This window comes from Erigeron canadensis, chromosome 2, assembly GCF_010389155.1.
Source record: "Erigeron canadensis isolate Cc75 chromosome 2, C_canadensis_v1, whole genome shotgun sequence".
Lineage (NCBI taxonomy): Eukaryota > Viridiplantae > Streptophyta > Magnoliopsida > Asterales > Asteraceae > Erigeron > Erigeron canadensis.
This window is the reverse complement of record NC_057762.1, coordinates 40,150,307-40,168,401: the sequence shown is the minus strand read 5'-3', so window position 1 is coordinate 40,168,401 and position 18,095 is coordinate 40,150,307. Positions and strand designations below refer to the sequence as shown.

The following is an 18,095-nucleotide window of genomic DNA, read 5'->3' as shown; positions in this document are numbered from 1 at the left end:
TTTTTTTTCATCCAGAAACCGATACAGGGGTAATTTAGTAAATTTATCCACCTTTGAGAGAAGGAAACGTGTCCCCGTGCCTATCCCTATATAAACAGAGGGTTGGGCTTCACAATCTTTTACACACAACAACAACAACAACAACAAAAAAGCTAAAATATTCGTATTTGCAAGCTCAGAAAAAAAGTAAATTGAAATTAGGAATAATAATAAATTTGGGGAAGAAAATGGCAGAAGAAGGAGTAGTGATTGGATGCCACAATGTTGATCAGTGGAAGGATCAATTTCAGAAGCATGTTGAGATTAAGAAATTGGTATAACCCCCTCTTTAAACCTTCTTCTTTATTTCTTTAGGTTTTTTTTTTTAAATATAGTTATGAAAATATGAGATCTGTTTATAGAATTAAAATATAACTATTTGTAATTACTTGTGAGTAATCATTAAAATTATTATTATCATTATTATTATTATCATCATGTTATATAACCATTTTATGTATAAATAATTAAATATATATATGCACATAAAAATCAACAAATAACCTCGGGAAAACCTTAATCTATGTTAAGATGCTAGCTTTTGTAGTTTTAGACTACTGAGGAAGGTCATTGTATTTTACTCCGATAGTCCGATTGAGTCGATCTACCTATTTTTTCATTTTATTTTAAGAATATTATTAAGCTACTTGTAATATTGTGTTATACACCAAGAGGTCAAGGATTCCTCACCCCTAGCAACATAGGTAGAACCTACAAGCCTCTCTACTTGGTAGGGGTAAGATTGTCTACATTTCAACCTCCCCTTACACCGTCATAGACATTGGGACCCATAACCTGCGAAAAAAGGTATTAAACTGAATGATTAATTTGAACTTTTTTAGTAATGTATGGTAACCTCAAGTACTTTGAACCGTTAGTTGAGGTAAACAAAATAAATATAGTTAGAGGCATACAAAATGCAAGTTTTTATGAATATATATATAGTTACAATCAATGTTTTAAATACCGGTATTTTGGTCGTACCGGTCAGGTACCCGGTACAGGTACCACTTATACCGGCCGGTACGTACCGGGACAGTAATTTAATTTTTGTATTTTTATTTTTATAAACATCCTACAAAACTTGTTACAATTTAACGAAAATAGTCAAAATACAAGTACAATCCACTCAAAAATAATATCAAATAGGTATTTCATAACAAAATATAAGTTTTAAAGTTTACAAATAACAAAACATAACATTAAAGTATCAAAAAAAAAAAATCAAAATACCGGCATTACCATCCCGGTAATACCGAAAAATATCGGAAATACCGGCTGGTATTGAATAGTGAAAATATCGGACAAAATACCGGGATAGTTTTATCGGGGTACCACCCGGTATTCCGGATAATACCGGCCGGTACGTATTACAATTAAGGGTTTAATCAATACAAGTAGCTTAATAATAGAAGTTATAAAAGTAGCATGATTGAATTGGATTTTCCTGTAAAATACAATAACCATCCAGTGCTTTACCCCTATAAAGTTTGGTACAATGTTTTCTGTTGTGGTTGTTTGTGGTTGCGAGATCCTTATGTCTATCTGCAAAGTTTCAAGGTTTTAACTTTGAGGGAGTGGCATTAAGTAGTGGGAGTTTATATATGAATCTGTGCGTGCACGGGGGGATGCATATAAATTGCTTCACTGATTTATTGACTATATTATATTTAAAAAAAGCTAGAATAAATGCTAATGTATAGTGATCATGTCAAAGTGTAATATGTCCAAGCAACAATAAGATGTGCTTGTTTAGGAAGAATGGTCAATGGTGTAGTTTGTTCTTGTTATATTACTAAGGCATGATCCAGCATTGTAAACGTGCTTTGCTTGTTGACGTACAGGCTGTTGTTGATTTCACTGCCTCATGGTGTGGCCCTTGCCGTGTTATTGCACCAGTTTTGGCTGAATATGCTAAGAAGTTCCCCAATGTTACCTTCCTAAAGGTGGATGTGGACGAGGTCAAGGTAAAAAAATTAGTCCTCCAATGATTTTCATATTCAGTTTGTCATCGAGGTTAGTTTGAAGTATAACATAGAAATAACCAAACTAATTTCATGTTGCTTGCAGGAAATTGCTGAAGAGTATGACATTGAGGCAATGCCAACATTCTTGTTCTTTAAGGAGGGGAAAATAGTGGATAAAGTTATAGGTGCTAAGAAAGAGGAACTCCTGGCCCTCATCACAAAGCATTCTGCTGGTGCTGAAACTGTTACTGGAACTGCTTCTGTATCTGCTTAACTTAACCTTGAGTACTCTACTAGTATGCAGGCATATTACCAGCAAACTTATTTCTCTATTATCGGATGATGTACTTTGTGGTAAAACCTTTTAGACCTTGAACCTGGTTGTGTAATTGTGGTTTATAACTTGTGCTCTTATTTATGCATAAATTGAAGTTGCTGTATTCTAAAAATTGTTGGTTTGGTGTTAAGTTTGATTATTGTTGCCTTATAAGTGGCTGGTTTGTGATCATCTACTTTATTTAGAGTATTTCGATTAACTAGTTTGATCTATCTTGAACATAATCAGGAAAGGAAATAGAACAAAATCAGCCATGATCTTTGTTAAATCCTTTTCACAAAACAAAGATTATTTTATTTTGTATCATATGAAACAACTTGTCCGTCTAACTCCAAATCTATCTAGTATCTACAATACCAAATCTTAAGAAAGGCATGTTGACACTTGACACTACAATTCTGCTGGGTGACATATCTCACTTGGACATTTGGTGATCTGGTCAAATTGGAATATAATTTTCTTATGTCTTTGACAAAACTAGACCTTTGTGAGTTGTGACCTTTAATATAACCTGAACCTCATAACGATTAATCGAAGATGGTTCAAAATTGGTATGCTATAAATTAGAAAACTTCCCCAGACTATCAAAGTTGAAGAAACATGACTTCTTGTTTGCCATGGCATAGTGGCATCCTTAAACTCCTTCCGCATGGCTGAAGAATTTTAAGGATTTATAAAATGTCTTCCATCATGTGTGAATTAATCCAGAGCGCTAATCCCATCCCAATATAATTTATATAAATAAAACGAACCCTTCTGCAAAATAAAATTAGCGCACCTATTGAGCCATACTTAAATTCTCTACATGTTTGATGTTAGAAGTTACATTTATGCGAACATGACATACTGAAATTAGTAGGATTGTTCTGTTCAAAAATTTTGAGAGAATTTGATATAAAAAAATTCGGAGTTTTCTGACTTGTCATGTTATTTAAACATAAAGAACTCCAAATTCTTTTCCATTAAATTACCTTGAAAAATTATAATCAAACAACCCTTTAAATTTACAATATCGAAGAGAAACCTTAAGCTAGTACGATTGTACAAACAAAAACACGTGAACATGAAAAATGATACTTTGCAATTTTGCATACCCATAAAAATTACATAGTGTTTGTAATGGTGTTTGTGTGGATTAGGTGGAAGGCTTCCATCTTGGTGTCATCAAGGTGGTCCATTACAAGAGTTGGTGTGATTGTGATGTGGACGCCTCAAGGTGGGTGTGTCCACCTTGGGAAGAGTTGGGTGGTGTGGTTAATTTTTTATTGTTTTCATTTGTTTTTTATTGGTTATTCTAATATTATGGGGTATAATTTTTTGGGTTATTGTTATGGAAGTTGTATGGTTGTGGTAGAGTGATGATGTGACACTATCACCTTGGTGTGGTAACACTACCATTACTAATGCTCTAATTGTGTTTCGCTAAAATGTATTATAAACATTTAATTTCAACTCTAAAGTTATATCACAGGACACAGGTATGAATATAAACATTACAATTCTATTTTGGGAATTATGTAACATATCTATAACACAAACAGACATATCAATCAAGTTAATCCATTGCTAATTACTCACAGATACAGTAATAGGGTATCTAAGTTAATCATTGGATGGATCTGAGTCCCAATTGCGTTGGTGCTACATGCGGCGACTCATCCCAGCTTAGTTCCAGACTTCGTAATTTTGGAATTGTTAGCTGTTAAAAAGGATCAAGAATCCTTTAATTGTCAATAAAAGTTTTTTACTTGTTAATTCTTTTATAATTTGTTGATCACACGTCATTATGGAAGCAAAACCAACAACAACAAAGACCCAATCTTTGTATATGGGGTGTAGTCGTGTAGAAGAGGTGGGACATATACAGTCTCGTCACTACCCAGTGATAGATAAACTGTGTTATTAGGACATCCGATAAAAAGAGTAAAAAAAATGCGGTAAGTGGGGGAGGGGGTTTAAAGAATTTAATAAATTAAGTTAATGAATCATTTATTTGTCTTTTTAATAAATAAAGTGTTTCAATCCATCATGTACGTTCGGAAGCTGCTTTTTGATATATATAATGGGCATAACAACCAGATTCTTCTGGAATAAGAAGAGGGCCAAAAACTGAACACATCTTTATTCACTACAATCACACATGGCAAATCATGCTTAAGCAAAACCGTAGAATCCACGCAGTCTGTTCTCATCTTGAGCAATTTTGTCCGTCCGATCACTAAACACTTTTTGACTCACTAGACACACTCTCCCAATCAATCACGAGTCAGACTTTTAACAAAACTCACATTTGCATAAAGAACCCCAAAGTAAAGAGTGGTTCACAAAACACTCCCAAAGTTTAACAAAATCATTTCTCCAATATATTCCACATATATAGTAGAAGATTGAAAATTGATTTTGGTTGTCCAATATAACTTTTTACATGTTGTCAAGCTAATCAAGTTAATTTCGATCTTCCAACACCCTACATAAAAAAACTCAAAATATCGTATCTAATTGGAGCTCCAATCTTGACCAACAAAAATTAAGGTCGTTTTGAATCTTTTGCATCCAAAACTATGAGTGTTTTGGTGTAGCCAAGGTCAATGCCTACTGGCGGAATCAGGATCGAATGTGATCTGTAACACAAAATTTTTTATTAGCCTCGTATTGTGTCAAAATAACGATAACGTTTAGACTGTTATAATTTTTAACACTCTATTAAGGACTGTTGTCTACTTTTGGTGGATTTTTAAGTGTTTTTGACACTTTTGAAGTATTGTTTTCATATTTATTAACAGAAATACATCTTTATAAGTTATATTGATATGAAAATCTTTTGAAAGTTTAATATTAATATTTGACTAGTAGCACCAATAAAAAATATATCATTTTTCATAAAAATTATACTACTAAAACTTAACGGACCCATATCCCAAACTACCCCTTGTTTAGGTGTAGTCCCGCCAGGGTGCCAGTTAGCCAAGCATGCTAAATCAAAAAAAACTTGTCACATAGCAAAACATCAATAAAATCACACCAAAAAAATTTACATAGATATTACAGTGTTATTAGTAACGATAAATGACATTAAAAATGCACCACCATTTCTTTAAGAAATAAGGCTTATAAAAAGTTCATATCATTAAATAATTTACTTGGACGTAATGTTTTCTATTTAAAAATTATCTAAAATATGACTTATTTCCATAAAACTTGACTACTCCGTGCAAAAAATCTCTATATATGACTTATTTAAAATTGAACCTATATATCTTAAATGTTCTAAAAATTATCAGATTCGAATTAATATTCAATTAAGATTGAACACTTTATAGATACAACTAATTTTTTATCTAACTCTGAAAGCTAGTCTTTTTAGTTCACTCATTGCATTGCCCGATGAGGTCCAATCTTTCTCCACTCTACCCCTTAGTCGGTTTCAACCAGTACAAAGAACATTTGGGTCGTCTTACCCGATTGACCATATAATAAATATCATAACAAAAAAATCATTAAAAATGAATTACCAATTAAAATATGTTATCAACATTATTTTTTTTTTAATACATGTGAATCCAACTAAAATCTATTTATAAGCGATAAATTATAAAACTTGGGGTAAAACTTACAATTTCTCCAACTTAGATGTACTAAAATTGCGTCACAAGTAATAAATCCAAAAAACCATAATTATATCTCTCGACACAAAAACAGACACACCCACACACTCACCCCTTCGCTTTCTCTTTCTCTAGAAGCCAGCCATGACGAGCCCCTCTGCTTCTTCTCGCAAGGTTTTCTATTTTTTTCTCCTTATATATATATATATTTGTGTACATATATATATAATATAACAGTAATCTGTATCTATATATATATATAAGAGTCCCTGATTTGAATCATTTGAACGCATATTATTTATTACTAAGATTTGGTAGCGAATTAACAGTTAGTGGTTATGATCTTTACTTATCCCATAATGATTATTGTAGACGCTAAGCAAGATCGCAACGAATCGTCTACAAAAAGAGTTAATGGAATGGCAAGTTAATCCACCTACTGGATTTAAACATAAAGTCACTGATAATTTACAAAGGTATATACATATCTATTAATAATCAATTAATTAGTTAGATGATGTAGTCATTATTACTGTATGATAATTAATGTTTTATTTTGATTGATTTGTTTATGTAAAATATGTATAACAATAAATAAAGATGGGTAATTGAAGTGAACGGTGCACCGGGGACTTTATATGCAAATGAAGTATTTCAACTGCAAGTTGATTTTCCTGAACATTACCCTATGGAAGCCCCACAGGTAAACTACTCTCGTATTTTTCGTTATTTTGTTTAGATGAATTTGCTACATGTGTTTCTTTATTTGGTATCTAGTTAGTTAATTTCGGAGTTAGTGAGATAAAATAGACGCCATATTAATGGTAATGAAATATGTGTGTGTGGTGTTATAAATGTGGAAGAAGATTGATTAGGTGAAGAAAGGCGGTCAGTTAGCGTAATCGTGGGTAAGTGGGACTTTTGTTATGTTAGTTCACTTGTCTAAAGAAACGTCTAGTTGCCTATACATAAGGTTTAACTCTTTGTGTTTTACCTACCTATTGTTTCTTTATTATTAAGGTAAATGTCACTCTTTGGTAAACATGTAACACGGTTGTTCCACCTTAAATCGTTTCAACTTTTCCAAAGCGGTTTTTAATCTTTATCCCTGAAGCAGAAATGTCTCAACTCTTAAGGGTAGAGCTGCTAAATCTAGGGTTGTAGGCCTCTGAGTTTTAAGGCCACGTATGTTTGTATTTGTTTCTGCGTGTCTGTGCAGGCTAGGCTCTCTATGTGGCTATATTTAATAAATGGTTTGGAAATTTGACTGTTAATCAACCAGTTTTATAGTTTATTAAGGATCAGGGAAAGAAATAAAAGGGGTAAAAAATAAATTGGATGTAAAAATTATGAATCCGCAGTATATGTAAGTTAATGTCATTGATCATTCATGCCATGTCCTCATTTATCAAATATATGCAACTGGTACGTCACTTCATCATATGTAAACACTAATACAAGTTGCAGGAGCAATATCACAATCGAAGCAAAATTTGAGACTTGTTTTATTAAATCTCTTGAGAACTTTGAGTGATTTAGATGGAACTTGGTTACTATTTATTTAATTTTGCCCATCTTTTAAGCAATGAAAATATATAATTCTTTCGTCTATGAATGGACTATTGTAAATTTGTAATCCATATCAACTCACTTTGAGAGTTTCATGATGTACCTCATAAGCGTTTTCATTTCTTTTTGACTTTAGTCCATAGTTTTATATGTTTATAGTCATATTATATGTGTGTACCAGTAGCTCTTTATTAGGGTTTGATGTATTAGCAATGTATGTTGTTATGTCTGCTTCTTTTGGCGCAACACTAGAATGGCCAGAAAAGCACAGAGAAAACTAATATTTTAAAAATGGTAAAGTGTTTATGGATATAACTATATAAGTAACTAGAGAAAGAAGAAGAGAACCGGATGACCCAACTGGTCATTATACTTCATATAGTATAGTTATACCGGAATTAGTATTATGGAAATAAAAGATGCCAATATTAATTGGTCCGAACTATGTGATTTGTTTCAATTATGACGTTAATCTGTTTGACTCTTGCAAATGTTTAGGAGTGTATTCAACCATTCTTAGCTTTTCTTTTTCAAACTTTATTGTTAACTGTGAGCATTTTCTTTTGTAATAACCTTGATATCGATCTTCTTTTTGTTCTACTTTTTTGGGCAGGTTATCTTTGTTCCTCCAGCTCCACTTCATCCACACATTTATAGCAATGGTCATATTTGTTTAGGTTTGACTCTTAACCTTTAATTTGTGAGCAGTTGTTTATGTTTTATACTGTTTACTTCATCAGTTTCCGAAATCTTTTGTCTAGCAGTTAATGTTAGATTGAGTAGTTGATGAGTTATGACCCTGACGGATTTAAGGTTGCATACTCTATATAACATGTGAATCCACATATAATACTTCTTAGGCAGTTTTGTGGCTAAAGAGGTGCAATGCCTTAGTTTTACTGTTATTGTTCTGATTTCCTGAATGAACTGTTAATATCTTGCAGCTAAATAGTCTTTAGGCTACATTATTGTTTATTTCTCATCTTTAGTCATGTAAAGTCTCTCTGTCTTTCCCTCCCTCCTTAGTTGGTCTAATCACTATAAATCCGAAATTCGATTCTTAATCAAGATAATTAACTGTCAACCCTTATTTATAGTCCTTTCTGTGTATAGAGCCGGCTTTTAAATGTTACAACATGTAATACCTTGCCCCTTGACTGCTTATTACTGGATATTTTATATGAGGAGATTATGGAAAAATGACTTAAGAAAGTATTTCAACTGGTTTAGTGAGTCTTAACTACAAATTTATTCCAATATGTATTTGTGCAGAAGAGTCTCAGAGATTTAGAGGTTCTGTAACTGAAGTTATGCATGTTGAAAGATTTCTTTGGTTGATGGTCGTATTTGTTTGTTGCAGTTAATGGTTGTAGAATTTGAACATTCAGTTTATAGAAAGATTATTGTGTAAACATGCATAAAGCATTTAAGTCAGTTAACTATTCTGGGGAGGGTGTTCGTGAGCTTTTCCCAACTTGTCGCTAGTTTATTTATTGTTATGCAAATTAAGAGCTACAGGTAAATTTGCCGTTCAAAAAAAAAAAAGGAGCCACAGGTAAATGTACCATTCGTATAGTTGGTTAATGGTTAGCCAGAGTAATCATTTGCTAGGTCTAATGGTGCATATTGGAATTGTTTAAATTCATATAGTCGTGTATCCACCATGTATAGGCATGCGGATGCATGTACGGGTGCAAGTATTGTAGGACTCTAAACTGAACTTTTGTAGGAGTGAGTTTATATGGGTAAATGTGTGGGTATATGTTTGCGTGTATATATAATTAGTTAAAGTCAAATCAGTTAAACAAAGTAATTAGTTTATGATTTGTAGATGATTTTTATGATTAATTGCTCATTAAAACAATAAAATCTTTGGAGTCCTGCTGCCACATATAATTGCAATGTGCATATCAGTCCACACTATTAGAAAAGTAAATAAACTTCATGGGTCATATCTCCTTTATTGCAATTATAAGAATTTAAAGACATGATCTTTGCATAGGTAAAGCTTTCTTAGGTTGTTTGTTGAATCAAATCATACTTTCAGAACTAAAATTTGTCATGACAGATGATCAAATCCTGAATTTTACAGTTACCTTTTTTCTTTGGGGTTTTTGTTCATGCTTAAAATGTTTTGTATAGTTGGACTGCATGTTTACTAGAAACTGCTAATGAATTAGCTGCTTACTGCTGCAGATATCTTGTATGATTCATGGTCCCCTGCCATGACTGTCAGTTCTGTATGCATCAGCATCCTTTCCATGTTATCAAGCTCTACTTCTAAGGTTTGTTATCAAATTGCTTTTTGTTGTCATCCATACATCTGATTTCAGATATTAAACAATAATGTTGACCGACTTGGTTGAGATTCCTGGTTAATTTGGATGCTGAATAGCAACTTATATGGCACTTGAAAATAATTTGAATTTGAATTCGGGTTATTTGTGGAGGCATGTGTCATTACGACTAACACTTCTATGTGTGACTTTTTGGTGGTACAGCAACGTCCGGCCGATGATGAACGCTATGTGAAGAACTGTAGAAATGGAAGATCTCCCAAGGAGACAAGATGGTGGTTCCATGACGATAAAGTATAGAGTTATGGGTCAAAGTCTGTAAAACAAAGTCCCTCTCTTTTATTTATAAAGGGTGTGGTTCTTTTTCCTTCCTTTTCCTTTCCATCTCTATCCCAAAAAGTGATGAACAAAACTTTACATTAAACAGTCTAACTTAAGCATGTGGCTCCTGTGAAGATTGGTGTGACTATGGGTCAACAATGAATCCCTTATGTACTTGTAAAGTGGTAAGCATTTTCTAATGCAAGGTCACAAACTTCTACACCCTTTTGTCTTTGTTTACCTTGAAATTTGGAATGGCGCGATTTACACTGAAAAGGGAATGGGTGCTGAAAAACTCAAATTATTGCATTAAAACTATCGACCAAAAAACCTGATCCGTAAGATGAGCCAGCATTGGCCAACAAGTGTTCCATTCTGATCCGGATGGCCCCTTTTAACTACATTCAATTTTGCACATTTTAACCATTTTAATCTGTCTAAAAAATTGTTTGCACATATAGAATACATATTTAATCTGTTTATCAGATTTAGGTAAAATTTAACAATCTGTTAAAATAAAGTGAGATGCTATATACTTTTGAACAGAAGGCCGTCAATTTTTTGGGTCTGCCAAATTGCTGAATGTTGACTGTTGAGCTATATCCTCTCAAGTCTGGTTTGCTTTTGAATTGATGCACACTACCACAAGCCCGTGTAGTGATCAATGAATCACTCAATTGGCAAGTTCTCTACTTCATTCCTCACTGATTCAAATAACTCAGTTGATAAGTACCGCTCCCCAAAGCTTGGAAAAACAACCTGTTTTCAGAAACAAAATTACACTACACGCGATACCAACCTATAAAATATGTGTTAATGGAACTAAATATGAACACTGAAGTTAATTACTATGTATGTAAAACAATCTGGAAATGGTAAGTTAAGGATTGAATAAATCTTACAACAATGAGCTTTCCTGCATATTCTGGCCTTTTAGCTATTCGTATTGCAGCAGCAGCTGCTGCTCCAGATGAAATACCCACCTATAAATGACCCGTTAGCGTTTGTAACTATTTTACTTGAAACTTTGGAGAAATGACTTTCTAACATTCTGGATGAACTCAAAACATACCAGCAAACCTTCTTTCAGTGCAAGAAGCTTAGCAGTTTCAATTGCTTCTTCACTAGATATCTGAAGTATATATGATAACGGTTATGATCAACTGTTACAACTCATTTAAAAGGAATTGCAACTTGATTCTCACCATAATAACTTCATCTAGAATGCTGACATCTAAAACATCAAAAATAACACCAGGACCAATTCCTTGGATCTTATGACATCCTTCATCATTAAAAAGATTGAAAGGAAAGTAAACAAATAATCGAAGTTCTAAGGAAATTTCCACAAAAAGTTTAATGAAACTTAGCATATGAACTATGTGAAAGTGTAACCGGGTTATATACCAGCGTTTCCTCCATTTATAACAGCACTCTCAGCTGGTTCTACACCGTATACCTTTATGTTCACATTTTTCTCCTTAAGGAACCTCCCTACACCAGTCACGGTTCCCCCTGTCCCAATCCCAGAAACGAAAGCATCAATTTTCCCTTTAGACCCATTCCATATCTCTGGTCCGGTTGTTTCATAGTGAATCTACAAAGTCAACAACATGAACATTCTTAAAATATATTATATCTTTTCGCTATAAATAACATAAAAAACATAAAAGTACGTTTGGGTTGGCAGGATTTTCAAATTGCTTGAGGAAATAACTGTTGGGTGTGTTCTCTACTATTTCGTTGATTTTTTGGAGTATTGACTGAAATCCCTTGGATGCATCAACAATGCGCAACTCTGCTCCAAAAGCTCGCATAATAATCCTTCTCTCCATGCTATATGTATGTGGCATAACTAAGATGAGTTTGTAACCTCTATTCGCTGCAACAAAAGCTAACCCGATACCAGTATTGCCACTAGTAATTTCAACAAGTACCGACTGTATTATAACATCAAAACATGACTGGATATATGCATCAAGATTAACAAATAAGGATGAGCATACGTTTATACAGACAATTGTCTAACCTTGCCAGGGGTAATCAAACCCTTCTCTTCAGCATCTTTAATCATACTTAATGCAATCCTATTTATTCAAATTTAGATAGAAATTAAAACCACATATAATAAACATGCTGAAAACTTGATAAGCAACAAAAAGCAAGGAATTCACCTGTCTTTTACACTGGAGCCGGGTTGCATATTCTCTAGTTTGGCTGCAATTTGAGCAACACAGCCATCTACAATCTTTTTAAGATAAACCATAGGAGTATTTCCTATCAACTGCAAATTATGATAGAAATAAGAAAAAGATTTGAGTAATTCGACTTAAATTGAAAGCTAAATGTGTTCAAGATTGTCAAGAAATGGACTTACGTCGGTAACATCCTCTGCAATTCCAATGTTCGATTCCATGTTCCTTTAAGGTTACTAAATGAAAAATGATAGTTCCAGAGAAGAAGTTAGCCTACTTCACTTGTACACAAGATTAAATGTAAAAGGTGAAAATTAATCCGTTCAACTAATTTAACATTTTATCGTTCTCAATTTGTTTTCATCAATGATGTCACATGATATAAAACGACCAGCAAAGTAAATTTAAGGAAATAAAGGAAAATTTGTAAACGAGTCCATCTATATAGCCTGGTCTTAACATACATAAAATACTAGCAATCTTGAATCTGAAAGCTGTATGTTAGACCCAAAGGAAAGAGCTAGCTAGCTAGCCTTAATGGTGTTCATATCCTGTTTTTAGGGCTGCACGCGCGAGCCTAATAATCCATAATCGTTGAGCCTGACTCCATGGATTATGCCTAGTGGTCTATGGAACCCGGAGCTCACATGTAGGGCCACAAAATGTGACTCGGGTGGATACCCAAATAAGGAAAGCTAGGTAGTTTGTTTAAACACAAAATCAGTAGCTAAATAACACAAAAGAAGCACATAAATCATCATAAAAATATAAGAAATCGTGAAGTGACAATAAATCAAGAAAATGAGTTGAAAGAGTAGTAGTAGTACCTTAAATTTTTTGGTGAATATAAATTTTGGACAAAGATGAATATGATTTAACTGGCAGAGGGATGTTAAGTTAGTTAAAATGTTACTGGGTGTACTTGAAAATTGAAGTGATTGTCCATCCTAAAATCTTGAAACAAGCCTGACCTTATCACCTGGACAAATGATTATGGTTTTGCCAATATAATAATCAAATTGACATGAGCCATGCAATAAAGCACCATTTAAATATTGGGTGATCAAAAAGCAATATAAACATGAAAAAATCAACCAAAAAGAAACAAAAGAATCCAAATGGTTTTGATATTGATTTTCACAAAAATCAAACTTTTTAGTAGAGTTTCGATTTCACTTAAAAAATCGCCTAATTAACAAAAAAAACTACAATGCTTTTCATTATAGCTCAATGGTTTAACACCATTTTTACATATTGTATGTCTCGAGTTCAAAACATAAGAAAGACATTTAAAAGAATTTCACAAATAAAGTCCTCTAGTGAAGCATGTTTGAATCCTGCAGAGAAGACAGAGTTTTAATTGGGGGTTTCTCATCCTACTAGCTATTGAGGGTGAATAACTCTCCAGCGCGGACCTGGTTAAGACAATGTAAGCTAGATCCCTATTGCGAACAATTGATCCACACCTTTAAAAAAAACAAAAACAAAAAACTATATATCTATATCTATATATTAACTAAAACAGTAGTTACCAAACCTCTCTAAAGGCATTCCAAATTAAATTAAATACAATTTATATACTGGTATATAAAATATCCATCGGATCCATATTTTGGAGAAAAAATGGTTTTGTTATTTGTGAAATCAAGTTTTGCAAATAATATTAATGTCAAGCATCTGCAGGAAGATGAAAAAAAGACTGCGCAGTGAAAAGCAGTAAATTGCAGTTGTTCATGCCCTAGGGTAGGCCGGTATGCGACAATCACTTTGTGAGTATGTATGCTAAGTTTTACCTTTTTTCGTGTTTCATTTTATGGTTTATTATACAATTTTTTAAATAGTCTGCGCATCGTGCGGAAAAAAACCTCGTTTAATAAATATGTATTAGTATTTGAACTTTTATCTCTGGAGTAAAATAAAAATCAATTATTGGTTCAGATAAAAATAAACAACAAGATCAACCCGATTTTTAAAAAAGAAAACATAAAACATATTAAATTAGTTAATAAAATTAATTTTATAATTTAAGCTTCTTTAATTGAATGAATATTCCTACCTTCATTAGTGATATTGTCATCAAACTTCTAAGAAAAGCTAAATTGATGCCAAACCAAAACAACCAAACCATGCATATCCCAACTTGAATATATGGGTCAACTATGAATCCCTTATGTACTTTAAATAATACTTATAAAGTGTAAGCATTTCCCAATGCAAGCTCCCAAACTCCTACACCATTATATATTTGTTTTCCTAGAGTTTCAGGAATGGCCCTATTTACACTGAAAAGGGAATGGATACCGAAAAATTCAAACTAATGCATTAATTTTACCGGGCAAAACCTCTGATCCGTCGGCCAACCAGTGTTTCATTTTCATCCCGATGGGCCTTTTCCACAAAATTCAGTTTTGCACATTTTAACCATTGCAAAACAATTGCGAATAGTTTACTTAACAAATCCCAAAAATAGTTTGCACTTACAGAATACATGTTTAACTTGTTTATCAAGATTGAGTTGAAAATTTACAATTTGTTGAAACAAAGCGAGATGCTTTTTATTCATCAACCAACTGCCATCATAATTTTTTTGGGTCTGCCAAGTTGCTGTATGTTGAGCTACATCCTCTCAGGTCTGGTTTGCTTTTGAATCAATACACACTCCCACACGCCTGTGTAGTGATCAATGGATCACTCGATCGGCAAGTTCTCTACTTCGTTCCTCACTGAATCAAACAACTCGGTTGATAAGTACCGCTCCCCAAAGCTTGGGAAAACCACCTGCTTTCAGAAACAAAGTTACACGGAATACTAACCCATGAAATATGTGTTAATCAAATTATATGTGAACAATGAAGTAATTACTACAATGATTCGGTGTTATCAATTCAGTATCAAGTAAATATATCCGAAGTTATGGTTAAAAAAAATTAAAAAAATTAAAAAAAAAAAAACAAAAAACAAAACTGGAAATGCTAAATTAAGGATTCAATAGCTCTTACGACAATTAGCTTTCCTGCATATTCTGGCCTTTTTGCTATTCTTATTGCAGCTGCGGCTGCTGCTCCAGATGAAAAACCCACCTATACATGATCCATTAGCGTTTGTAAGTAATGTACTAGAATATTTTTAAAAATGGCTTTCTAACATTCTGAATGAACATACCAGCAAACCTTCTTTCAGTGCAAGAAGCTTAGCAGTTTCAGTGGCTTCTTCACTAGATATCTGAGGTATATGATAATGTTTAAGATCAATTGTCACAACTCATTCAAAAGGGATTGCAACTTGATTCTCACCATAATAACTTCATCTAGAATGCTGACATCCAAAACATCAGGAATAACACCCGCACCAATTCCTTGGATCTTATGACATCCTTCATCATCAAAAGCAGAGAAAGAAAGGAAACAAATGATCGGAATCTTAAGGAAATTTCCACATAAAACTTAATGAAACTTAACATACAAACTTTGTGAAAGTGTAATCGAATTATCTACCGGCGTTTCCTCCATTTAAAACAGCGCTCTCAGCTGGTTCTACACCGTATACCTAAATTCAAATTATGCCAAACCTTAAGGAAGCTAAAAAAAAAAGCTTTAACATCAAAAACACGATTACCTTTATGTTCACATTTTTCTCCTTAAGAAACCTCCCCACACCAGTCACGGTTCCCCCTGTCCCTATCCCAGAAACGAAAGCATCAATTTTCCCTTTAGACCCGTTCCATATCTCTGGTCCGGTTGTTTCATAGTGAATCTACAAAGTCAACAACAATGATTAATAATATTCATAAAACCTTTTTATCTTTTCATTGTAAATAACATGAAAAGTATTAGAATATATAAGTACCTTTGGGTTGGCGGGATTTTCAAATTGCTTGAGGAAATAACTATTGGGTGTGTTCTCTACTATTTCGTTGCATTTTTGGAGTATTGCCTCAATTCCCTTGGATGCGTCAAAGATGCGCAACTCTGCTCCAAAAGCTCTCATAACAATCCTTCTCTCCATGCTATATGTATGTGGCATAACTATGATGAGTTTGTAACCTCTACTTGCTGCAACGAAAGCTAACCCGATACCAGTATTGCCACTAGTAGCCTCAACAAGCACCGTCTGTAACATAACATTAAAACATTGACTAACAATTTGCATCAAGAATCTAGATTAACAAATAAGAATGAGTATACTTGGATAAAGACAACTGTCTAACCTTCCCAGGGGTAATTAAACCCTTTTCTTCAGCATCTATAATCATACTTAATGCAATCCTATTTATACAAATTCAGAAAGAAAAAAAAACACATATAACAAACACGCTGAAAATTTAATAAGCAACAAATAGCTAGGAAATTCACCTGTCTTTTACGCTGGAACAGGGTTCCATAATCTCTAATTTGGCAGCAATTTGAGCAACACAGCCATCTGTGATCTTTTTAAGATAAACCATAGGAGTATTTCCTATCAACTGCAAATTATGATGGAAATAAGAAAAAAGATTAAGTAATTCAGCTTAAAATGAAAACTAATGTGTTCAAGATTGTCATGGTATGGATTTACGTCGGTGACATCCTCTGCAATTCCAATGTTCAATTCCATGTTTCTCTGAGGTTACTGCATGATAGTTCCAGAAAAGAAGTTAGCCTATTTCACTTGTACAGTGTACACAAGATCAAACATTAATGTTACAAAGTAATTCGTTCAACAAATTTAACATTTTATCTTAATCAATGTTGTTTACTTATGATTTCACACGAAATAAAACTGATAATCCAGCAAAGTGAAGTTAAGAAAATAAAGGAAAATTTCTAAACAAGTCCATATGTAGTCTGGTCTTAAACATAAAAGACAAGTAACATGCAAAATCGACAAGGCATTAACATTGTTAAACTCCTAAAAGGCATTCAATCCTACTTAATACTCTATTTACTCTTTAAGTCATGAGTACTACTTTCATATATAGGATGGATACATTTTATTGCTATTTTAAGGCTAACATATTTGAACTTGTTAATGTTTTATACTAATTTAGTTTATAAATACTAGCACTCTTGAATCTAATAAAGTTCCCATGTTCAAATCCTGTTCTTGGGGCCGCACGCCCGACCCTAATAATCCAGAATCGTTGAGCCCGACTCTATAGATTTATGTGTGGTGTCTATGGAACCCGGAGCTCACTTGTCGGGTCACAAACATGGGTCGAGTGGATACCCAAATACAGATAGCTAGTTTCTTTAAAACCAAAAAGCTGGCAACTTGTGTTGATCCTCAGTCCAATCCAATTCAAGAAAAGTATCAAGAACAGTTCTTAATTATTATGATCAAAACCCCACAAAAAAATCACTAGCTAAAACAACATAAACGAAGCACATAATAAATCATAAAAAAAAAAAATCTTTAAGTAACAATAAATCAAGATAATGAGTTAAAAGAGTAGTAGCAGTACCTTAAATTTTTAAGAGAATATAATTTTGGGACAAAATGAATATGATGCAATTGGTAAAGGAGGAGTGTTGAGCGAGTTCAAATATTCCTGAGTATTTGAAGTGAATGTCATATATATCCATCCAAGAATATACAAACAATTCTAAGCCTATCTTTGAATATTTTTCACAGGGACAAATGGGTATGGTTAGCCAATAATAAATCAAATTGACTTGACTTAGAATCATGCAATGAATCAACCATTTTCCTTTCTTTATTGAGAGAAAAAAAAAAAGAAGCTAAATATTGGGTGATCAAAAACCAAATTCAGAAAAAAAAAAAAAAAC

General features: G+C 33.2%; 4 protein-coding genes across 4 annotated transcripts; 2 read left to right on the top strand and 2 right to left on the bottom strand.

The window, feature by feature from the left end:
- Window positions 1–106: 106 nt before the first annotated feature.
- LOC122589323 (thioredoxin H-type-like) lies at window positions 107–2,455 on the top strand. The gene is made up of 3 exons (XM_043761608.1): window positions 107–314; window positions 1,884–2,006; window positions 2,110–2,455. Exons 1-3 carry the CDS (start codon window positions 228–230, stop codon window positions 2,278–2,280), a joined length of 381 nt encoding a protein of 126 aa, XP_043617543.1. The 5' UTR covers window positions 107–227; the 3' UTR covers window positions 2,281–2,455.
- Window positions 2,456–6,023: 3,568 nt separating this feature from the next.
- On the top strand, window positions 6,024–10,357 carry LOC122589715 (probable ubiquitin-conjugating enzyme E2 16). The gene is made up of 6 exons (XM_043762040.1): window positions 6,024–6,122; window positions 6,321–6,424; window positions 6,549–6,651; window positions 8,131–8,194; window positions 9,714–9,802; window positions 10,019–10,357. Exons 1-6 carry the CDS (start codon window positions 6,093–6,095, stop codon window positions 10,112–10,114), a joined length of 486 nt encoding a protein of 161 aa, XP_043617975.1. The 5' UTR covers window positions 6,024–6,092; the 3' UTR covers window positions 10,115–10,357.
- Window positions 10,358–10,569: 212 nt separating this feature from the next.
- LOC122589714 (cysteine synthase-like) lies at window positions 10,570–13,359 on the bottom strand. Its single transcript, XM_043762039.1, has 10 exons — window positions 13,158–13,359; window positions 12,513–12,566; window positions 12,310–12,419; window positions 12,165–12,222; window positions 11,812–12,075; window positions 11,543–11,732; window positions 11,341–11,420; window positions 11,208–11,267; window positions 11,038–11,118; window positions 10,570–10,894 (listed from the first exon to the last, which is right to left on the bottom strand). The coding sequence occupies exons 2-10, from the start codon at window positions 12,549–12,551 to the stop codon at window positions 10,805–10,807; spliced, it is 972 nt and encodes a 323-aa protein (XP_043617974.1). The 5' UTR covers window positions 12,552–12,566; window positions 13,158–13,359; the 3' UTR covers window positions 10,570–10,804.
- Window positions 13,360–14,754: 1,395 nt separating this feature from the next.
- Window positions 14,755–17,916, bottom strand: LOC122586503 (cysteine synthase-like). Its single transcript, XM_043758487.1, has 11 exons — window positions 17,771–17,916; window positions 16,885–16,938; window positions 16,683–16,792; window positions 16,538–16,595; window positions 16,177–16,440; window positions 15,946–16,083; window positions 15,825–15,876; window positions 15,624–15,703; window positions 15,493–15,552; window positions 15,330–15,410; window positions 14,755–15,108 (listed from the first exon to the last, which is right to left on the bottom strand). Exons 2-11 carry the CDS (start codon window positions 16,921–16,923, stop codon window positions 15,019–15,021), a joined length of 972 nt encoding a protein of 323 aa, XP_043614422.1. The 5' UTR covers window positions 16,924–16,938; window positions 17,771–17,916; the 3' UTR covers window positions 14,755–15,018.
- Window positions 17,917–18,095: the final 179 nt, after the last annotated feature.